At 51.8% G+C, this 24,002-nt stretch overlaps 1 protein-coding gene across 1 annotated transcript; it reads left to right on the forward strand.

Annotated features, from left to right (window-relative positions):
* Positions 1-8,862: 8,862 nt before the first annotated feature.
* Positions 8,863-10,306, forward strand: Hspb1 (heat shock protein family B (small) member 1). The gene is made up of 3 exons (XM_004840094.4): positions 8,863-9,348; positions 9,817-9,880; positions 9,997-10,306. Exons 1-3 carry the CDS (start codon positions 8,979-8,981, stop codon positions 10,181-10,183), a joined length of 621 nt encoding a protein of 206 aa, XP_004840151.1. The 5' UTR covers positions 8,863-8,978; the 3' UTR covers positions 10,184-10,306.
* The last annotated feature ends 13,696 nt before the right edge of the window (positions 10,307-24,002 follow it).

A 24,002-nucleotide genomic window follows, 5' to 3' on the forward strand; every position in this document is an offset into this window, starting at 1 on the left:
TGGTGTTGCCTGTGATCCTAGCGCTGAGGGAGGCTGAGCCAAGAGGATTTCACATTCCAGGGCAACTTAGTAAAATAAGTTAGTAAGGGGGCCAGGGATTTAGCTCAGTGGTTTCGCAGCCTGCTGTGCAAACGCAAGGACCCGAGTTTGATCCCCGGTACCAAAAAATAAAAAAATAAAAATAAAATAAGTTAGTAAGGAATTGAACTCAGGACCTTGCCCTTGCCAGACAGGCGCAGCGCCACTGAGCTACATTCCTGGCCCCCCAGTACTGGAATCAAACAAAACAAAATAGAGGCCTGGGCCTCGGGCCAGGGGTTGGGGCTTCTGGGGCTCAGACTTGACCCTGCAATGGGGACCCGATTGCTGACAGTGGGGGCATGAAACAGACCCACAGGTTGGCATGAAATTCAACCTCATACACAGGCCAGCATGTCACCGGGGGCCCGGCCACCTGTGCCAGCCCCACCCCACTTCTCTGCTCATCCACACCCAGGCAGCTGCAAACAGGGTCACTGCTGCTTTTCTGCTCCACTGGCCTCTTCCCCAGCCACCTGGCCTTGATCTTGCCCTCTCCGATCCCTGCCATTTCTAAAATGCAATTTAATGAAACCCATTTATCACTGATCTCACTTCTTTGTGTGTTTTTTGGAGACAGGGTCTCGCTTTGTAGTTCAAGCTGCCTTGAAATGACTCTGTAGCCCAGGCTGGCCTCCAACTCTTGGAGATCCTCCTGACTCAGCCTCCTGAGTGCTGGGATCACAGGTGTGTACCACCACACCCAACAACCACAAACACTTCTTGAATACCTCCTGTGTGCCTGGCTATGAGGTTACAGGTTTATTTTTGTTTTTTTTTTTTGAGGTCACAGTTTTGAGTGGATGGCACAGGGCTCAGTGGCTGGGGGTCTCTGAGTTCATGACCAGTCCCCCTGACACTTTCCAAAAGATCCCCTTGGAATTTACTATCTTCCACCCTCATGTCCCTTCTCTTACCTCTGGCCTCACCCCCTCACAGAGTCAGGTGAGCTCCTTGTCCGAGGCCCATCTTAGCCACCTCCTCCTCCTCAGAGCCTTCCTGATCTTCAGCTACAGTGGATATTCCTGTCTCTGAGTTCCTCTGGGGACCTGTTTTTAGGCCCTGAGGCTTTCTCCCACACACACGCACCTTAAATACAGGGTATTGAACCCTGAGCCTCCAAACAGAAATACGTACCTTGACTTTATTTTTTATTTGTCTCACTAAGTCACTAAATTGCCCAGGCTGGGCTCAAATTCAAGATCTTCCTGCCTCAGCCTCCCAGAGTGCTGGGATTACAGGTGTGCTCTTATCAGGCTCTTATCACAGATATTTATCTGTGACGCTGTCTCTCTCTTCCAAAAATTCTGAGCTTCTGTCTTATCTTTCATATTTCCCAAATTCAAAATGTTTGTTGAATAAATAAATGAGTCAGGGAAGGAACAATTCCAGAATCAAGCGGTGGGGGAGGCCTGGGACTAAAAGCCAGGCATGGTGGCAGCAAGCAAACACTAGAAGGCGACAGAGAGTAAGAAACATGCTCGTTGCGGAGGGAAAGGGCTCCGAATGAAGCAAGGAGCTCCTGCGGGGAGGGTCCAGCCCAGCCTGGAGGCCCCAACCCAGGTTCCCAGCACTTCCCTGGCTACTTAAAAAAGAGATGCCCATTGCCCAAGGAAGGACAGGGAGGAAACCAGGCCCCTGGGCCTCCCATGGCCTGAGGGTCAGCCTGAACTCTGCAGCCACCAAAACAGGAAACTCCAATCCCGCCTCAGTTGCCAGGAGAGGGGAGGGGCAGCCTTGCAGTACAGTGTGGGCACTTTAGTGCCCCAGCTCCAGGGCCTGGCCTGGCACAGCCTCTCCTGGTTTGGGGTACAGCACGTCCTCTCTCGGTCACTCCTCTGGTGGCCCATGGGGAGCCCCATCCTTCCCCTCCTGGCACACACAGCACTGGAAAGGCTGCACACTGTGTTCCTGATGCCTGCCTGCCAGACTGGATGTTGTTTTTTCTTCCTCCTCCTCCCCCTTCCTCTCCTCCTCCTCCTCCTCTTCACTTCCTCTTCTCTACCTCCTCCCTTTCTCCTCCTCCCCCCTACCCCCCAGTACTCAGGGTTGGCTTCACACTGAGCTACAAGCCCAGCTCTTTTTATTTGATTAATTGTGAGGCAAGGTCTGCCTAAATTGCCCAGGCTGGGCTCCAACTTTCAACCCTCCTGCCTCAGCCTCCCAGAATGCTGAGATTACAGGTGTGCACCACCATGCCCAGCTTTTCTTTCATCAGTTTCCTACAACCCCATCCCTGAGTGGCAAGTGTACATGTCCAGCAGGAGTCCCCCATCTCCTGCCTCTCTGAGATGCTTCTGAAGGCCCCTGGTGGCCAGCTGGCCTCTCTCAACAGAGGGTGTGTTCAGTGGCCCTGTCCCCAGCCCCTACCCTCCACAGACCACCTCCACCTATGAGGCCCAAGACATGGGGTGCCCCAGCTCAGGGTTTCCCCTCCATGCCAGCTGGCTGCTTTCTAGTGCTCCCTCAGAATGGACATCCAAATCCATTTTAGGTCAGGTACTTTTATCTCCCATGGGCTTGGGGGCACCTGCCCTATCCACCCCATCTCCCTTCTCTTCACCTTACTCTTTTTCTTGGGTTTTTTTTTGGGGGGGGGGTACCGGGGATCGAACTCAGGACCTTGCATTTGCAAGGCAGGTGGTGGCACCACTGAGCTAAATCCCCGGCCCTCTTTTTGATGTTTTGATTGAGAAAGGGTCTCATTACAAATTCAGGCTTGCCTCAAACTTGTGGCAATCCTCCTGCTTCAGCCTCCCAAGTGCTGGGATTACAAACATGCACCACCATGGATGGGTTCTTCACCTTACTCTGGCCAAGAGGAAGTGGAGATCCACATTTTGCATCAAGAGTCTCCATGTCCTCTCATCCCCACCTTCACTATTAAAGATGAAATTATTAGTATTGGGGGGATTTAGGTCAGTGGTTCTGCTGTATGCCTCACAAGCACAAGGTCCTGGAGTTTGATTCCCAGTACAAGAAAGAGAGAGGGAGGGAGGGAGGGAGGGAGGGAGGGAGGGAGGAAGCAAGGAAGGAAGGAAGGAAGGAAGGAGGAAGAAAGAAAGGAGAAAGAAAGAAGGAAATTAATTTTTATTAGTGGTGGATTCCTGATTTCTTTTTTTTTTTTTTTTTTTTTTTTTTTTGAGAAAGGGTCTCTCTACTATTCCAGGGAGGCCTTGAACTCACCATGTAGCCCAGGCTGGCTTCAACTTGAAGTGATCCTCCTGCCTCAGCTTCCCAAGTGGTAGGATTATAGAGGTGTGCCACCATGCCTGGGCCTTTTTTTTTTTTTTTTCTTTTTTTACAGGAAAAAACATCTCACGTTTATTGAAGGCTTTATTATGTGCCAAGACCTTCATTAAGTATTATATTGGCTTTTTAAATTTTTATTTTTATTAGTACATAGTGATTACATTCATCATGGGGAGTTGGTACATGTACATAACACATCTTAATTCTTTTTACATCCCCTTTTTCTTTCCTCCCCCTTCTTTCTTCATCTCTTGGTCTTTTTTCTATTTGCAAAAGATCTGAGCCATGGATTTAGCTCAGTGGTTCCACCGCCTGCCTAGCAAGCACAAGGTCTTGAGTTCAATCCCCGGTACCAAAAAAAAAAAGATCTACCTCCCTGAAAATAAAACACATTTTTAAAAAATCTTTAAAGGGCCTGGGGATGCAGCTCGGCGGGAAGGTCTTGGATTCAAACTCCACTATTCAGGGACATTCGTTAAAGCACAGTCTATTCAGGACCCTTGAGACAAGCACAGGACCACTGAGGTGGGGTTCAGCAGTGGGGAATGTGGGCTCAAGTTCCGGGGGGCAGGAAGGGAGACCTAGCCAAGGAGCAGGGTGGGGCACGGCTGGGAAATGTCTAAGAGGAAACACGAAGGGTGAGGGGTTCGATCTAAAGCCGCCCAGCACGGTTATAGCTGAAGGCAGGTAGGGGCGATCCCGCATCACCTGGCGAGGGATCCTGAGAGATGTGGGCGGTGGGGGGCTCCGGCTAGCACTGGTTTCCCAGCGGAAGGCTCAGGAGTCCAAGTCTGGTCAAGCAAAAATCTGGCGCCGCTCCCCTCGTAAGTACGTACACACTCCGCCCCTGCAGCATTTAGGCTGCGGAGGAGCCGGCAGTGCCAGGGGAAGGGAGCCAGTGCAGGAGAAATTTGATTCAGGCCCTGAAGGACTCTTCCAGAACATCCAGTCCGATGGTCTCATGGACGGATGAAGAAAATGAGTCACGGTGCCGGCGCCGGGCCAAGGTCGAAGCCATCTGCGTCTCCCCACTCCCAGGCTCGCCAGGGTCGTTCTGCTAGATAGCCACGGGCAGCACAGCCAAAGAGGGAGCCCCAGTTCTGCCCCCTGCCCCCTCTTTGGCTCCTTTCAGCGGCGATGGGGGTGGGGTGACCTCCAGGCCAGCTCTAGAGGGAGACAACGGAGATGGGCTTTTGGACAGGAACTAGAGAGAAAATGTCTAGATGCTTCCAGAAAGGCCTGGTGTCCCCCACCCCTCTGAGCTCTAATGAGTGCTGCCCACATTTCCAGGTCCCCGCACACCGGGGTTGCTGGCGCGACCCGTCAGCGGTCGGTCTCTCAGGGAGCCCCAGCAGCTGCCAGAAGACTCTAGCGCTTTCCCTGAGGGCGGGCCAGCCGGGGCGGGGCTAAGCGCCGTGGGCGGGGCGGGGCCCCAGGGGCAGCGCCGAGTGGGCGTGGCCCAGATTGCCGTCCAGGCCAGAAAAACCACCCCTGGGAGCTCAGTGCCTTGTTGTGGAGCCAGCCACAGATTGTCAAAGAACAGTGGGGCAGGGGGGCACGGGCTCCACCCCTACCTCTGCTTGCCAAGTCTGGCTGTTGGCTGAGGAGTGAAGGGCCCTTGGTCAGGGTCGCAAAGGAACCCAGAGGTCCCTGGCCCAACCCTCCCTTCCTGTCCCCTGCCCCTGTGCCCACCGGTGTACCTGCACTGCGTGGCAAGTCTCTCCCAGGACAAAAAAGCAGGAGGCCTGAGCTCCAGTCCCTCCACTCCTCACCAGCTTCATGACCTTGGGGCAATTCTGACTCAGTTTTCTCCTCTGAAAAATGGGACTTTGACAAGCTACTGTGATATTCCATTAAGCACATACAACTGGGTAACTCTCATTATTCTAAATCTCAATATCTAAAATGGAAGGCCCTTAGATCACGGTGAGGGTGTAGGAATGCCAGGCACTGGACACACCTTATCATGTTTGGGACTCGTTGGAGCCTTGTTAAGATGGGCAGGTGCCTCATTGGTGTTGGTTTGCAGATAGAGGACAGGGAGGTAAACAGCAGCACCCAGAGTCAAGCCCAGCCCTGTCTGACCCCCAAACCCAGTTTCTGTGCCTCCTACCCCCTTCTCACCCTATGCTGCCCGGAGCCACAATGGCCCCTCCCTTGTGATGGGCCAGTGTGTGGTGGTGCAGGCCTGTAATCTCAGCACTCTGGGAGGCTGAGGGAGGACTGCAAGTTCGAATCCAGCCTGGGCAATTTAGCAAGACCATCTCGGAATGAATGAATGAAGCAAGCTGTGGATGCAGCTCAGTGGGAAAGCCCTGGGTTCAGTCCCCAGTACCGCACACACACAAACACACACACACACACACACACACACACACCCCTAGCCCACTGAAGATGAATGTGGACTCACAAGCACAAGGACCCGAGTTCCATCCCCGGTACCAAAAAAAAAGAAGATGAATGTGGATCCAAGTGACCAGAGTGGTTGGCACACCCTACATTGCACAACTTGCCCCAGCCAGGCAGCAGAAAGGGATCCTCCTTGCCTGCCCTGGCTTCAGGGGAGGGCGAAGTGAGCATGTGTCTACAAAGTGCTGGCACCCAGGGAAGCAGCACCCACAGAGCATGGCTGGGCCTGGCAGGGCCACACTTGAAAGCACCCATGACTACACCTCACAGCACCCTCTAGGGTGGGGCACCCTGGGCTCCAGTCTGGGCCAGAGTGGACAGGCCAGGGCAGATGAGCACGCTCCCTGCCTTCTGACCTCACCCTAAATTTATAGAGCTGGGCTGGGTGGGGCTGGGAGACATGTGAAACAAAGGCTTGGGACATCTCAAGCAGAGACCCTTGGGACATCCAGAAGCTCCCAGGGAGACCCTGGGGCAGTGATAGGACCCAGCAAGGGAGATGGGGCAGAGACCAGAGGTTCTGGGTGCTTGCTACCCTTGGCCTGACAGCCCGAAGATCTCAGCAGCCTCTCCAGAATGACCTCAGACTCATATGACCTCTGTCCAATGGGAGCAGGTGGGCTGGAAAGAGACGCCCCTATGAGCGCTCTCAAAAAGAAAACAGACTGGGGTGGGGTGGGGGGGAGAGTGAGAGTGAGAGAGAGAGAGAGAGAAAACAGACTAGGAGGGCCAGAGATTTAGTTCAGTGGTTCTGCCGCCTGCCTCTACAAGTGTAAGGTCCTGAGTTCGATCCCAGGTACCAAAAACAAAAAAGAAAGAAAGAAAACAGACTAGGCCTGCTAGCACATTCCTGAAATCTGAGCACTCTGGGAAACTGAAGTAAGAGGATCACAAGTTCAAGACCCTACTTTAACAAAAAAAAATTTTTTAAGGGGTGGAGATGTAGCTCAAGGTCCTGGGTTCAATCCCTAATACCTCCCCTTCAAAGAAAAAGAGAGAGAGAAAAGGAGGAAACAGACTCAGAGAGAGCATGAGACTCTTTCAGGTAAATGGCCTGGAGTCCAGCCACCAGCCCTCAGTGTCTCAAGTCTGGGAGCATACAGGACAAGTCCTAAAAGGCCTAGGCCCCTCACAGAACTATTAGTAGAACCTCAGCCCAGGATGGGATGGCAACAGGTTGGGTCTGGGATAGAAGGAAATAGGGAGCCCAGGGTAATAGAAACAAAAGAGGCCATCACTCCTGTTTTTACTGGGACAGTGGCCAGCCACTTAACCTCTCTGAACCTCAGTTTCCCAGACTGAAAGATCACAGAACCTAAATCAGGGGAAGCAGGGCTAGCAGGAGCCCGGGCTGGCACCTCTCTCACAGCTAGACAGGGGCCTGGACCCCACAGATGGTCAGGTGGAGGAGGGGAAAGTAAGAAGTGAGCCTCAGGTAGAACCAATCCACACAGCCAGCCTTTGCTTCCAGTCTCAGCTCCCTCCCTCCTGCCCAAGTTACCGCCTGTGGGAGCCAGCCCACTCTTCTGAGCTCTCCCCACCCAGGTGCCAATTGTGGAGGACCTAGACCCACTACTTTGTCCTCCCCAACCCAACCTGGGTGAATGAGGATGAATGACAGAAGGAAGTCTGTTTAACATGGGGGGCAGCTGGGGGGCTCTGGCCTCTTAGTAGGCTAAGGAGGGCGCACCACCACCCATATATGGCTCATCCTACTTTTAGTCACCCAAACACGGGCATAAGCAATCAAAGTAACACAAGATTCATCTGCTTTCCAGTATCCATTAATAGATGCTCAGGTAAACAACTGAATCTCAGCTATCTTAACTTTTCCCTCGAACCTGCATATTCCATCATCCCTGAGTGCAGCCTTTCTCCTTTCTCTGTGCTCACAGAGGAGGCCAATTAGGCCTCAATTCTCCTCTGGTCTCCCATATGCAGGTCTAGGCAAGTTTGTGCGAACTCTCACTTGGCTCTCTGTGCTGGGGAAATCATGAGCAAAGGGGGCTTTGAGATCATAATCTGCAAAAAGGGAAACTGAGGCCTAGAAAGGCGTGGCCTTGGCCAAAACTGCACAAGAAGCCATGGCAAAGCGGGGACAAGATTCAGATTCACATTTGTTGAACTTGAGGTTTCCTGGCCAGCTTGGGAAATTTGATAGCCACTTTCATTTTTTTGTTTTGTTTTTTGAGACAGGGTCTCACTATGTAGTTCAGGCTGGCCTTGAACTCACTATGTAGCCCAGGCTGGACTCAAACTCAGAGATCCTCCTGCCTCAGCCTCCTGAGTGTTGAGATTACAAGTATGTACCCCTGATAGCCACTTTTGTCCTGACCTGTCCCCCTCAGCACTGCGCCTTGGGGTTTCTGATCTGGGCCAGCCCCACTGCTTGGGGTAAGAGGGAAATCGCTGGACCCCACCAACTCTCCCATTCCAGGTAGATAACCATAACATAATTATGATGCACCAGGCCCCGGGCTAACATCCTCACTTGCATGAAGCCAGCAATCTTCAGGCCAACTCAAGGACTTGAGTATTATTATTACCTCTGAGTTCCACTGGGTAAATTGAGGCACCGAGTCTAACTTGGACGAGGTCACCTCCTTGGTGGCAGAATCAGTGAACTCAGGCCAATGTGAGTTCACACTCCTAAAGACCACACTGGCCAGCTGTCAGTCACCATCACAGGCCCCTTGTAGTTCAAGCTGTCATTGAGGGTGGTGTCCCGCATCTGTAATTTCACCACTCTAGGAGGCTGAGGCAAGAGGATCGAAAGTTTGAGCCCACCCTCAGTAACTTGGTGAATTCTTGTCTCAAATTAAAAAAATAATAATAATAATAATAACAGAACATATTGGGGATGTAGCTCAATGCATGGGTTCAATCCTCGGCTGGAAAGAAAAAAAAAAAAATCTGGCTCTGCTGCTTCCAGCACGGGGCACGGTTCCAGCTCTGATGCTGGTCATTTGTTTTCTCTAACAAGGGAAGTTTCCAGATGTGGGCAGAACCTTCTCCACCCCTCCCGCTGCCACTAGCAAGCCTGGGTGCGTGGGGAGGAGGTGGGGAATGCAGGGGGAGGGACCGTCCCAGGCTGGTCATTGCCATTAATAGAGACCTTGAAGCACCGCCTGCTAAAAATACCCGGCTGGAGACCTATAAAGGCGCAGCCCGGGGCCCGGGTACAGCACTTTTCCGAGTCTGCCCGCCGCGCTAGTGGACACGAATCGACCTGATCCAGCATGACTGAGCGCCGCGTGCCCTTCTCCCTCCTGCGGAGCCCCAGCTGGGACCCTTTCCGCGACTGGTACCCGTCGCACAGCCGTATCTTCGACCAGGCTTTCGGGCTGCCGCGGCTGCCCGAGGAGTGGTCTCAGTGGTTCGGGGGCTGGCCGGGCTACGTGCGCTCGCTGCCCCCCGCTGCCGCTGCCGCTGCCGCTACAGCTGCCGAACCCGCGCCCGCCTACAGCCGCGCGCTGAGCCGGCAGCTGAGCAGCGGCGTCTCCGAGATCCGGCACACGCCCGACCGCTGGCGAGTGTCCCTGGACGTCAACCATTTCGCCCCCGAGGAGCTGACGGTGAAAACCAAGGACGGCGTGGTGGAGATCACCGGTGAGCATCCCCTGCGCTGTCCCTGCGGGCTCCCCCGGGGGACTGGAGGTGCGCTCCCTGTTGCAGGCCCGCTTCCCCTGCCTTGGAACGCAGGGTGCAGCGTGCTCCTGAGGGCCAAACAGCTCCCCTTCCGCCTGAGACCCTCCCCTCCCAGCAGCTCCTCCCTCGGCGCTGTCCGGGTCCTCTACCTACCCCGGGCCGGAGGGCGCGTGTGCGCCGCTCTGAGCACCTGAGCAGGGCGAGCTCAGCGCCGCGCCCCCACCCGTCTCCAAGCTCTAGATCGAACTTTCCCGAAAGTTGTGGGAAGATCCCCAGTTAGGCACCCCCCTCTTCCCCAGACTCTTCGAACAGTGTCTGCCTTGAGATCCAGCTACCCCAGAGCAGGTGGTGGGCCTCTGGCCAGCGGGGACGGCAGGGACTCCTCGCAGTCTCTGACCTCCTACCAACCCCCCCCCCCCGCCCCCGCAGGCAAGCACGAAGAAAGACAGGACGAGCACGGCTACATCTCCCGCTGCTTCACCCGGAAGTACACGTGAGTCTTAGGCCCACGCGTGTTGTGTGAGGTGGGGAGGGAGCTCGGAGAGGAGGGCACGGGAACCCGATCGATCGGAGGGGGTGTTAAAGCTTGGTGTCCCTCTGCACGTCCAGGCTGCCCCCTGGTGTGGACCCCACCCTGGTCGTCTCCTCCCTGTCCCCTGAGGGTACGCTCACCGTGGAGGCCCCGATTCCCAAGGTCACACAGTCAGCTGAGATCACCATCCCTGTCACCTTCGAGGCTCGCGCTCAGATTGGGGGCTCAGAGGCTGGGAAGCCTGAGCAGTCTGGAGCCAAGTAGAGGCTGTCCCCCGCTCTGTCCACCCCCGGTAGCTATCACTGGCCATCCCTCTCCACCTACCTGTATGCTCTTTTTTGATACGTGTATCTATTTTTCCTCAAATAAAATGGAAGCAAACGCTTATCACCTGCTTATTCTTTGTATGACCCTGGTGTTGGGTGGGAGCTGCAGTGAGTGCCCTGAGGGCCCTGCCTCATTCTCACCTTAGCTGAGGGCCTCCTGTGCGCTCAGTCCCCTCCTGGGCCCTGGGGACACAACTCTGTGGCACATCTGTGAAGAGAGGGCACGATAGCAAACCTGTCAGTTACAGATCTCAAGGGCCAAGAATGGGGCACAGGAAGCAAGGAAAAGCTCCTGTCCCCAGCAGGAGCATTCAGGGACTTAGGCTGTGGTCAGGGAAAGGGGACAAGGGAGGGGGAGATCCTAGGAGCTCAGCATCCCTTACCTACTCCATTGTCTTCCCAGAGAGGGACAATGCGAAGGTATGGGAGGTGTGGCACAGGTTTGGGATGGGGTCTCATGTAGCTGGGTCTGGCCCGATTCTCATTACTAGGGCCTTGAACATGTGGTCATCCTCCCTCAGCCTCTTAGAGTGCTGAGATCACTGGTGTTCCACACCATGCCTGTCCATCAGGTGGCTTTTTGAGGAAGAATTGGCCCAGTCACAGGCCCCATCCACCGATGCCCATGTGGGCAGGATGGGGCCCTGGTGCTCAGTGCCTCCATCCTTGCATAGCAAGGGGTGTAGTCCAGGTTTGGGTCCAGAGACAGTGATCTTTTGACAGGGAGCACAGTTCCAAGGCTTGCCAGGACTGGCCCAGGTAGGAGCAGTCACACCTCCCTTAACCTCCTTGGTCATCCTCACCCTGTAGCAGCAGGCCCAGGGATGGGTCTGAGGGACAGGGTGGGGAGGCCTGGAACCCAGGTTCAAGTTCCCCACGAATCCCAGGGACCCAACACCAGCTCTACCTGCATGGTCCCAGAGCCCAGGACTGGAGCCAGACACGCCCACACTCTTCCCTGGACCACACCTGGGAGGAGCAGTTGCCCACACAGAAGGGCCTGGCACATGTGCCCGACACCACCTCCCTGTGTTGTGGCAAATCTGGGAGTCAAAATGATCTTATAGAGACCAGGAGAGTTGGGTAAAAGAATAAGTTCATTGCCAGGCAATGGCCAGTCCCAGGAAACGAGTCCTTACAGACTGACCCTGAGTTCAGATAATTTCTCCTTTATTATACCTTTTACAGAGTTAAAAAGTTCAAATCGGGGCCGGGGATTTAGCTTAGTGGTTTGGCCGCCTGCTGTGCAAGCACAAGGACTCAAGTTCAATCCCCGGTACCAAAAAAAAAAGTTCAAATAGCGGTCAAAACAGCAAGGGACTTTTTATGGCTTTAAGGTTGGGGGCTTACATAAACAATCTCAAGGCTGTTTTCTTCTCTGTCCAGGAACAGGCTGTCTCACATGAGAGGAAAGGCCACCTAGTATTTTTAAAATAGGGACAGGTTGACACAGACGGGGTCTTTGCGATGGTCTACACAGAGCACAACAACATATACAGATGTGCTACAGTAATTACTCATTATGTTTGGCAGCTCTTTCCACTTCACCTGCACAGCATACCCAGCTTCTTGGTTTCCGCTCCCCGATCTGGTCCCCAGTCTGATGCCCACATCTGGGGCAGGCACCAGGCCAGATCAGGTGGGAGCCTGGAAGGCTTGGCTGGACCTGGAGGAAAGCCATGGGGGAAATAAACACTTGCAGGAAGAACTGTGCCAGTCAAGCTCCAGCATGGGGCTGAGCCTGTCAGCCAGGGCACTGCCCAGCGTCCCCACCCTTCCAGCACTGGCCCAAGACTGTCCAGGCCCATTTCTGAGCCCAGACTCTCAGTCTGCCACCCCCTGTCCTGGACAGCGCCCACCCAGGTGTCTGGATACCTCCACACTCCCATGGCCCCGGGACCTGGAGAGTCAGTCTGTCCCGGAGTCTGTCCAGTTCCCTCCAGTCAGAGATGAGGACAGATAGCTTGGGCTGTGATCCTCATAGCAAGCCTGGGGAGAGGTATAATTACCCCTGCTTAACAACTGGGAACAGCTTGTCTCAGAGAGGTGATGACACCCGCCCAGTCCAAGTCTGGGGGGACAGGCAGCAGGGCAGGGTTGTGGCCAGAAGCAGGCCAGGTTAATCCAGGTTCAGTTTGAGGTGCTGCCAAGTACAGCTTAGTGGGGCTTCAGGAGGCGGAAACCTGGGGCCAGGGCTGCTCAGGAGACCAGGGGGCCAAATGCCCCCAGAAAGAGCTGCCAGGAATGTCAGGGCTATGGCCAGGGGCAGGCAGAGTTCAACTGGGGAGATAACAGTGAAGTCCAAAGGCAGTGGCTTTGAGGTTCTGAGCACTCAGGACATCATCTGGGACATACCTGGGGCATAGATGAGAAGGAAGAATTAAATCCCTGCAAAGTTACAGGTCCTAGTCTCCCTAAAGTAAGAGATGGGGATGGGCCGAGGATTTAGCTCAGTGGTTCTGCCTCCTGGCTCACAAGCGCAAGGTCCTGAGTTTGATCCCCGTACCAAAAAGAAAAAAAAAAAAAAAGGATATGGGGAAACCCAGCTGCCAGTAGTGCCCGGGCCAGCCACTGGTGATAGAAATGCTATGAGGGAAGTGTGGGGTTTAGGGCAGCATCTCCAGCAGAGTGGACTCTGGCTGGCAGGACAGGACTATGGGTCATTGCTGGGAGGGCACTGACTTATGTTGGGAGCAATGCTGCATAATTCTAGGGAAAAATCATTTGAGTAGGCCTAGTTCTCCAGCCTACAGGCCAGCTATGACATTCCAGACATAATTGCATTTTGGCCTCGGGTCACAACTGAGACCTCAGTGATCCCCAGATGCTGTAATGCTCCAGGACAAGACCACACCTGTGGGAGACGCCAGAGAGGAACCAAATCTTCATCTGCAGAGTTCCTCATTGTTCTTAGATTTCCACTGCCCCCCAGTCTTTTTACACCTTGTTTATCCCAATGTGAAGTACTGAACTCTGCATTTTCACTTGTTACATCTGTCTCCCCATGTACTGAATAAAAGGTGCTGCAAGCTAGGGGGCTTTTGTCTTTGCTGCCCAGAGCAGCACTCATCAGACCCAAGCTCAGCTTCTTCTCAGTCTCATTTTTCTACCTTTCCTGTAATTCACCGTGTGCTGTCATGGCTCACAGGAGACTAGGACTTACTGCAGAGGTTCTGGTAATGTCCCCTTCCCCTGTTCCCTACAGACTTAAGTCTGTTAATGTGAATTAGGAACAGTTCCAGTCCTCCCCCAGACCTCAGCTTTTCAATGAGTCCATCTTTCTTTCTGCCTCTCTTTTCCCCCTCTCCTATTACAGTGCTGGGGATGGAACCCAGGGCCTATCTCACATGTTAGGCAAATGCTTTACCACTAAGCTACATCCTTAGCCCTTTTATTTTTAACTGTTGACACAGGGTCTCTCCAAGGTGCCCAGGCTTATGATCCTCCCACCTCAGCCTCCAGGTACCTGGGATTACAAGTGTGTGCAACGCCTGGCTCAGTGAGTCCATCTCTAATGGTATTTAGGTGTGTGGGCTCAGACGTTGGCCCTCAGCATCTGGGCCCTGTGGTTCAGCAGAAGGGCATCCAAGAGGCAATGCTCTATGCCCCTGAGCTTGGTAAAGACTGGTAGGCCCAGCCCACTCAGTGACCTCAATCCACAAAGCACCCAAGCTATCCTCAGCTCAGAGGTGGTCCCTGTATTGCAGATAGCTAAATTAGTTAGAAATTTCTTTTTTTCGGTACCAGGGATCAAACTCAGGACCTTGGGCTTGGGAGGCAGGCGCAGCACCACTGAGCCAAATCCCCGGCAAGATTAGTTAGAAATTATAAGGCAGTTAGACATAGCTGGGCCCTCAGCATAAGAAAAACAATTGAGAGGGCGGTACCAAAAGAAAAGAAAAGAAAAGAAAAACAATTGAGCCACATTTATTATTTAGCATTGTAAAAAGAGAGAGGGCTGGGGATTTAGCTCAATGGTTCTGCCGCCTGCTGCGCAAGCACAAGGACCGGAGTTCAATCCCCAGTATGGGGCAGTGGGGGAGGTGGGGGAGAACAGTCATTGCAGACTCAGGACTCATCTTTCTTATGCACGAATACAAATGACAAACTTCATTGGCCCGGGGCTTTAGCTTAGTGGTTCCAGCGCCAGCCTTGCAAGCGCAAGATCCCGAGTTCGATCCCCCGCACGACAAAAGAAAAAAAAAAATGAAAAAGAGAGAAACTACTGAACCCACTTACTTGCCCTAGGAATGAATAACGGTGATTGATATTCTAAATAAGCATCCCAATCACCTGAGTGGGGGACTAAGCCCTTAACCCATCCCTTACAGAAAATCTGATAATCCTTATTCATTCCTTGTACCCTTGCTATGTGACCTGGTTCCCTATTTGATCCCTATTTAATCAATATTACCTAAGCAACTATACTTGTCGTAATCTTATTGGTTGATCACAGGGGTTTTTTTGTTTTTGTTGTTGTTTTTTTTTGGTACCAGGGATGGAACTTGGGTCCTTGGGCTTGCACAGCAGGTGGCGAAACCACTGAGCTAAATCCCTGGCCCCATGGTTGATCACAGTTTTGTCCCACTTTGTGATTTCCCATTGGATCAATATTACCTAAGCTAAAAAAAAAAAATACTACCTAAACTACTATACTCATAATCTTACTAGTTGAGTATAGGTTTTTTTTTTCCTTACATTCTTTTATTGGTACATTTTAGGTATACAATACGTTTACATTTATCATTGGATGCTTGTACCTGTACATGATGTATCTTGGTTATTTTTTTCCCCATTCCCTGTGCGCCTTTCACCCCTCCACCCTTCCCTATTTACATAGACTTCGTTTCCATTTTTTTCTTTTCTCATAATTTTTCATTTCCCTTCTTTCCTTTCCCTCCCCCTCCCACTTCCCCTACCCTTTGTACCTATTCCTATTTCAAATTATCAATTATTCATTTTAATCCTTATTTACACTTTCAGTTTCTCACACTAGAGAAACTATTCAGTATTTACATGTGTGTCCTATTTATTTCACTTAAGAGTATGGCCTCAATATGCATCCATTTAGCTATAAATGTCTCTAGTTTCTCATTCTTTACGGCCAAGTAGTACTCCATTTTATAAAAAACCACATCTTCTTTGTCCAGTCTCCAGTTGATGGGCACTTGGGCTGTTTCCAAGCTTTAGCTATTACAAACTGTGCCGCTATAAACATGAGTGCACATATATCACTGTAGCATCATTCTTTTAATTCTTTGGGGAAGATACCCAGCAGGGTAATAGCTGGGTCAAATGAGACCTCTAGCCCTAGTTCTCTGAGGAATCTCCATACTGATTTCCACAGTGGTTGCACCAGTCTGCGCTCCCACTAGTTGAGTATAGTTTTGTCCCACCTGCCTCATCTCGTGGCTTTGCTCCATAAACCCCGGATTTAGCTCAGTGGCACCATGCCTGCCTAGCAAGCGAAAGATCCTGAGTTCAATCCCTGGTACTGAAGAGAAAAAAAAAAAACACCCTGGGAAACAGGGTCCCCTGGCAACCCATTTTCTGGTCTCCCTTCTGTCTCAAACAGAAGCTATCTTTCTCTCAATAATTTTTTCCTACTCTTAACCTCCGTTGTTCCCAGAATTCATTGTTGGATTTTATTTATTTATTTATTTATTTTTATTTTTTTGGTACCAGGGATCAAACTCGGGTCCTTGCGCTTGCCAGGCAGGCTACGGAACCACTCAGCTAAATCTCCAGCCCCATTGTTGGATTTTAGAGAACACGAACTCTTGTCTGGATATCTAGCAGGTTTGACAGTTACATCTATTCCTCCTATATCTGCCGCACAAGGAAGAAGTATGAGGCCCAGATGTGGACTGCACTTGCTCAGGGTTACAGAGCATGGCAGGCCCAAATGGTATGCTGGGTTCCTGAAGCCGCTCTCTGGGGTCCAGGGGGTCCAGCATCTGTCCCCACTCCAGAGCTAGTATTGCTCTACCCATGTGTGTTCTGTGCACTGGCAGATGCCCCATGTGCCATCCCAGAGGAGTGCAGAGTCCCATAGGGGACACCTGCACATGTGCAGAAATCACCGTACCTAGAGGGACCCTCTTGGTCAGGGGGTCTGACCTTCTGCTCACTTCCACTGAGCAGGTGACTTTGTGCCTGTCTCCCGGGACATCTCAAGGATGAGCCAAGTCTCATGGGCCTCTGAGAAGGGACAGCTCTGTGGTGGGACAGTTGGCAGCATGAAAATGCCAGGAGTCCCAGGCTCAGATAAACAGGCAGCTCGGGGTCAGTAACTGTATGGCTGGGTGACTTCAGGCACACTAGCCACCCAGCCTAAGGGTGGCAGGACTGCTGTAAAGAATCTGCTTGTAAGGGCCAGGGATTTAGCTCAGTGGTTTTGCCGCCTGCTGCGCAAGCGGAAGCACCCGAGTTCAATCCCTGGTACCAAAAAAAAAAAAGAATCTGCTTGTCAAAGAACAGGTTTTTGAAAGGAAAGTTTATTCCAGTAACCAGCGACTAAAATCAGGAAATTCTAACAGCTAGCTGGGAAAAGCCAAGTTTATCACATTCATTTGTGGATGGGCTGACATTGGGAGAGAGACAATGGCAGCTAGCTGGGAGGGATTTCATCCCTGAGAGGATGGCTAACACCAGGAGAGAGATATTAGCAACTAACTGGGAAAGGAATTAGGTTTATATAGGTATTGAAGGGGCTAAGGAATCTGGGTGAAATATTTATGACTTGGATGCCCAAGGACTCTCTGCCCAGGTGTATATACAATTACTGTATTTCTCGGCGCCAGGGAGGTTGTATACACTTTTTATAGTCCATTTGTCCTATTTACTAGGAAGCGGCTGTTGTTTGGTAAAAGTAGCCTGTTTGCTTTGTCCAGTTTGTTTGTGAAGGACTCACTTAAATCAGATCTGACAAGGACTACATCCACATGCAGGGCTGAGGCCTGGGGCTGCCCACGCTGAACAGGACAGAGCTTGCCAGGAAGGCCTGGCCTGAAGAACTAATGGATCCAGTTGTTCAGGAAAAAACACTGGGTTGGGCCAGCTCTGCCCCTGTTGGAAGCATGCTCTGGGGTCAGTTTCCCCTCTGAGGGGTTTGGTGGCCTCTGCCTGTCTGTTGGGGTTGTCAGTTCCGTGCAGGATGGGAATCCAGCAGGAATCATGAAGGGTGGAAGCTTCCCAGGTCCCCAAACAATGGTAGGAAGACTGACGTCCCAGGGGTGGCTGAGAACATAGAAAAGCTCTGAGCAGACCAACAGGAGCTGGCATGAGAAAGACCTTCAGGACTGCCCGAGCCCTGGGCAACCGTGTGCTTCCCACATCCTCTGCCCCCATGAGGTGGGTCCTCATGAGTCCTTTTAGGGATGGCTGGGAGAGTCTGGGGCTTCAAGCCAGGGGAATCAAGGACAGGAAGCTAATCACTTAATCAGGTGGAAAGGTGATAAGAGGTCTCCGAGAGCCCTCTCCCCACTAGCCTCATTCCCTTCTCTGGGTTTTCCTATCCTATCCTCTCTCAACCTTTGTACCCAACCCTCCACTAAGTCTCCCATCCCTCCCTCTGTAACTCCTACCCCTTACATAATTCCACCCTGAAAATCCCTCTTCCTGACACCAAACCCCCACTTTTTTTTTGACAGTACTGGAGATTGTACCCGAGGGCCTTCACAGTGAGCTACATCCCCAGCCCTTTATTTTTGATTTGGGGACAGGGACTCACTAAATTGCAAAGTTGCCCAGGCTGACCTCAAACTTGCAATCCTCCTGCCTCAGCCTCCCAGAGTCCACCACCACACCCAGCTTACCAAGCCCCTTCTTGTACCCTAAGACTCTCCCTTTCTGGGAGTTCTGTTTATTATAATGATGCTGGGGATTGAACCCAGGGGCTTGTGCATGTTAGGCAAGCAGGCTACCACTGAGCCACATCCCCAGCCCAGTGTTTTCCCATCTCTGAAACCCCATCCCAGTACTGTATTTTCTCCCTCAATGAATCCCACCCCCACTTCTGAGCTCTGGGGCCCAAACCATCCTTTTGTTCCACTGGGGGTGAGCACCACTGGAACAGCTAACGGGGATTGTAAACTCAGCACCAGTAAAGAATTAATGGGATCCCCAGTACCAAAAAAAGAATTAATGGGACAGAGTTTAAGAAAAAAGAGACTTTATTAGTAAGGAGGAAAAACCAGAAGACAGAAAGCTGCCCTGAAGAGGGGGCAGGAAAGATGGATTCCTCCCTGGGAATTTTCGTTATGTTTTGGGGGACCCTCTCCCCCAACTTGTCATAATTGGCTCCTTGGATGTTTTAGGTCCCAGGCCACCAGGCCCTAACCTGGGGTGGGTGGGGGCACTGCCTGAGTAACACAATTCTCTCGGTGGGCTTTGTTGGACTTCCTCTGCCCCCTCTGGGATTTATAGGATGGCTAGGAGGACCCTTATAGACAAGGCAGTGAGGAGATGCATGTATATCTAGTGCTGTGATACAGTGGCCCTAGAATACATACATATATATATATATATATATATATATATATATATATATATGCATAGGTGTGTGTATATTTTTATACACTAAGAGTTTTCCTTTAAGATTGGAAACCCCTCCCCTTTTGGTCTCCTCTGCATTTTATTGGGGGTGGGGAGGGGCAGCTATTTTGGTTGTGCACCAGGCTTCCTCCACTATGCTCTGGTTATCAGCTCTCCCTCTTGTCTGGTTTTTTTTGTTTGTTTGTTTTGGTACCAGCCACCGAACTCAGGTCCTTGCACTTGCTTGGTACCACTGAGGTAAATCCCCGGCCCTCTCTCTTGTCTTTTTCATTGCTCCCTCCAGCAGTTTTAACTCTTTCTAGTCAGGATTAGCCAAAAAAACCATCATGAGGGCCTGGGGATTTAGCTCAGTGGTTTCACCGCCTGCTGCGAAAGCACAATGACAGGAGTTCGATCCCTGGTACCAAAAAAACAAAAACAAAAACAAAAACAACCATCATGAGCCCCTTATTCTATTCTTTCCCAGCCTATAGACTTCTCGACACTTTTAAGACCTGAAGACCCTCTGCTCAAGGTCTGCTGAGCCTGCAGCCCAGGGAATGTCCACACAGTCCAGCTTCCAGCAGGTCCTGCAGCCCCAGCCCAATGGTGTCTGGGCTGGAGGAACAGCAACTGATCCCCAGCAGCAGGTCTCAGGCTCTACTGGCTCCCTGCAGGTCTCAGGCTCTATTGGCTCCCTCTGGGACAAGGCAGCCCTGACTGCCCCGTGCAGGACACCCTAACACTGAGCATCCCCATAGAGCCCAGACAGGACAGAAAGTGACTGCTCCCTGGTGCTCTCCCAGAGACCCCATAAATATCCACAATGCCTGGTCCAGAACCTTTTTATTTACTTACTGTTTTAATTGCAGTATCAGGATTGAATCAGGGCCTTTGCATTGAACTACACCTCCAAACCTTTTTTTGAGACAGAGATCTTGCTAAATTGCTAAATTGCTCAAACTGGGCTCAAATTTTTGATCCTCTGGCCTCAGCCTCTCAGAGTGCTGGGATTATAGGTGTGCATCACCACACCCTGCTTCCACCCTAGAACCTTTGGGAATCTGTGCCCAGCTCTGGGCCTTGCCAGGCCTGGAGCAGAAATAGAGGCAGGAGGTGAAGTCTGACCCACCCCTGCCCCACACCCACCAAGCCTTTGACCTAGTTCTTCAATGCCTTGGGCCTCAGTCTCCAGGGGCCTCAGGCCTGCTGGAATTTTCCTCCTGGAAGATGCCGCTCACCCTCTTGGCTGTCAGCTCTGCCTGCCATAGTGGGTCTGGAAACCAAGGCCTGGGTCCTAGGCCCCTGCCCCACACAGTACACTTTTGCAGCAGGCAGTGTTGATAGCTGTGTCTGGTACTGCTCAGAACTGGCATGCCTTAGGCACCTGCCAGCTGCCAATCACCCGTCAGACTGAATCTTCATAGCAATCTTGGGCCACTAAGAGGCAGCAGAGGATCATGGATAAGCCTCCCAAGGCACTAGTGTCAAACCACCCTGGGGTTCAAATCTCTAGTCACTTTTTAGCTGTGGGAACCTGGTACAAGGCACTAAGCTTGAGTTTCTTTATCTGAAAGATGAAGTTGAGTATATGAATTATATGTAATAGTTTAGTTTTATGTAATAGCATAATCTGCTTTTTTTTTTTTTTTTTAAATAGGCTCTGTAGCCCAGGCTGGCCTTGAACTTGCAGCAATTCTGCCTCCCCTCCTGAGTCCTGGGATTACAGGCGTGTGCTACCACAAAATCTTACACTTTCTTCCCTAACAGAAAATGGGACATTGCTGAAGAACAGAAATCTTGCCTTTTTAAACAGTCAGTAGCTGGTCTTCAATTCATAAATCCAGGTTAGATGGCCATTTGGGCAACTCGGCTTCCCTCCTGGCCTGAGATTATACAACTCTATGAGGAACGACTGGGGAGTCTGTGCTCCTCCCATTTCTGAGCCCTTTCCAGGCTGATTCTGAGGGAGAGCCCTGCGCCTCAGTGGCCACTATTTCAACCTCAAGCTGTAACTGTCAGGAGCGCGGGGATTGGGAGGGGATCCAGGCAGACAACCTGTTACATCTGGGACTCTTGTATCTCGCATCTCCGAGGCTGGACAGGCAGACTAGGGCCAGCTGTGGAGGGCCATGAACAGCAGAGAAACACAAGCTGGCCTGCATCTTCCGGACACCAGGTGTGCTCCCCCCAACTTCACACTTCCATGGGGCCAGCTGTGAGATGCAACGGGATCAGATCCAGGTGGCAGCATCCCTTTCAAACCTCTCAATGATTGTGTGGGTTGGCCCAAAGGTAAACTGGTGCCCTCCTCTAAGAAAGGGAATAATGCAGAATTCCTAGGGCTGTTTCTAGGATGAGATCTGTAGTTAAGGAATAATAGCTCTGGAGTGGTGGTGCATGCCTGTAACCTCAGAACTATGGAAGGCTGAGGCAGAAGGATCGCGGATTTGAGCCCAACCTAGGGAATTTAGACTTTGTTTAACACCCTCCCCTCCCCAAAAAATCCCTAGTTCTGCTAAAAAAGAAGAGAAAGAGGAGGAAGAAACAACCCAATACAGGTTGGATCCTGTGATTACGCACTACAAAACCAGCTCCTTCTGAGGACAGCGCCTATAGAGGTCACTAACGCCCTATTATGTGTTGTCTTGTTTGTTTGGTTTTTTTTTTTTTTTTTTGGTACCGGGGATCGAACTCGGGACCTTGCGCTTGCTAGGCAGGCGCTGGAACCACTGAGCTAAATCCCCGGCCCCCTATTATGCGTTGTGATGTCCTCCAGACCCCGGAGCAGGTTACTCCGATAACGAAAGGGCGAATAGAGGAAGATGGCAAAGAAGAGGCTGAACAAGCGAGATAAAGCTCCGCGGTAGGCTGAGGGCGGTGTCAGAAGCGAATCCAAACCTGAGGCCCGGGAGCAGGCCCGTTTTCGAGCAGGGCCGCGAGCCCTAGCAACAGGCTGGCCATTGGCGGCGGGGTGAGAGCCTGGGCTGTGATTGGCTCTCCTCGTATCCCCGCGCTGGAAGTCAACTGCACCGCGGGGCGCGGCTGCGAGCTCAGCCACCGCCCTACCCTGTTCACATCCGGGCACCATGGCCACCAGCGAGGGCCGGAGTTGCAAAGGAAGAACTTATGGCTCGCTAGTGCGAAACAGACCTGGGGGAGCAGCCGGCAGCAGACTTTTCTCCTGAGGCTCAGGCATTTGGGGACAGAAACCCGGAGTTGGAACCCTAGATGGGTTGGGGTCAGTGTTGGGCTAGTCTGGAAGGCGCGCCACTACAGTCTAGTCTGGGCCCCGCCTGGTAGGAGGAGGTGGCAGGAGAGAGCCGGCGGCGCCCACCGGGGGGGCAGCAGAGGACGGCAGCGCTGGCACCCCTAGGTGGGGCAGTGAGATGGGGCCAGACCTGGGCCAGTAGGGATGCGGATTTCCCTAGCAACTCCAGGGCCCTGCAAACCAGCATCCTTGCAGCATTTTGTAGCCTGTCGCTGCTGCGTCTTTGAGTGCCGAATCCCCAAGAGGGTGCATCAGAGCTGGTTTTTATTGTTTTGTGCCTTCCCACTTTCATTTTGGCCCTAGTACCACTAAGCTATATTTTTGCTTCCACCCCAGCAGTGGGATGTAGCCTTTTGATCATGGGAATTTGGACAGCATTTAAGGAGATTACACGGAAAAGGACTCACCCAAAATCCTTGTTGTTAGCTACAAGCGGCCCTGTCCCTTATACAGTGTACCCAGCCTTTATTTGCTAAATCTGTTTCTAATCTGATTTAGGACTAGAGAATATTTTTTTCCCCCGGTACGGGGGATCAACTTCAGGACCTTGCACTTACGAGGCAGCTGGTCATTTTTTTTTTTTTCTTTTGGTACCAGGGATTGAACTCGGGTCCTTGCGCTGGCGAAGCAGGTGGTGTAACCATTGAGCTAAATCCCCGGCCCCTTTCATTTTTTTTTTTTGAGAGTAGGAAAATTAGAGAATAGGAATAGCTCCTGAGAGACAGAAGGGGTCTTGAATGGGTTGCCCTATTCTTCACTTTTCAACCACCTATTCCTTACCCTCTCTAGAACTCATCGCTGAGGGGCCAGTGTTCCCAGCAAGGAATGTTTCAGAAACAGCAGCCTTCCAACTTCGCAGGCAAAGCCCCTGTATGCCCAAATACCATCTTTTGGTATTCTGCTCTGATAAACCTAATGGAATCCAAAATGAGCCTTCCTCTCTGGCTTTAATGAACTGATAACCAAAGCTGGGGATGTAGCTTGTGGGTGAGCCTTTTCCTAGAATGTGCAAAGGCTGAGTTCGACCCCCCAAACCCCAAATAAAATCCTGACAACCATGGAACGCCATTTCTAAAATCGCTTCAGGTCAGAAGAGGGAAAAAAAAGAGATCAACCTGTAAGTGGGGTAATCTGTCCACAGTAGTCGGAAGCAGCAGCTCCCAAGCTGTGGGTCCACTATTGTAGACCCAGCCAGATGCGCTCTCAGGCCTGTTCTTGACACTGCTGGGCATATGCTGGGGCAGAAGAGCTGCAGCCCACAAGGCTTTGCCAGGCCAAGAGGGCACTGGCAGGGAGTTTGCTGAGGCAAAGCAGGTGTTCTCTCAGAATCCACCCAGTACTTTCCCCACCCAGGGAAGGCAGGAGACTGAGGCCAAACCTTGCCTAGAAGGCTTGAGCCAGGAAGCATGATAGTTCTCATGGGCGGTGCTCAGTCCTTCTAGCCCCATTATTGAGAGCAGCAGTTGTGGCCTTGTCAGCTCGACAGTCCCTGTTGCTGGCTGCTGCTTGCAGACAACACAGGAACCAGTGAAGGACACAACAGAATGCTCAGGCAGGGGGCTGGAGGTGTGGCTCAGCAGTGAAGACTTGCTCCTCCCTAGCACTGCAGTGTGTGTTAGTGTCCATAGACAAGAAAAACAGGTGCGACAGCCTGGTAATAAGCTAAGGGACAGGAGGAAAGCCACTGGCCACACCTTAGAATCTGGGACATTCTTTGAGACTGTCAAGCAGATATCTCTTGAAAAAGCCAATGTCTTAGAAGAGATTGAAGGAATTTTTTTTTTTTTTTTTTGGTACCGGGGATTGAACTTGGGTCCTTGCGCTTGCAAGGCAGGCGGCAAAAACCACTGAGCTAAATCCCTGGCCCGAGAATGAAGGAATTTAAAGAGGCTAAAGAACCCTAACAATGAAATGCACTTAATAGATTTTAATTAGGTCCTAGTTGGTGTGG

Source organism: Heterocephalus glaber, unplaced genomic scaffold, assembly GCF_053883595.1.
Source record: "Heterocephalus glaber isolate CG9 unplaced genomic scaffold, H.glaber_assembly_v1.0 deba00001610, whole genome shotgun sequence".
Lineage (NCBI taxonomy): Eukaryota > Metazoa > Chordata > Mammalia > Rodentia > Bathyergidae > Heterocephalus > Heterocephalus glaber.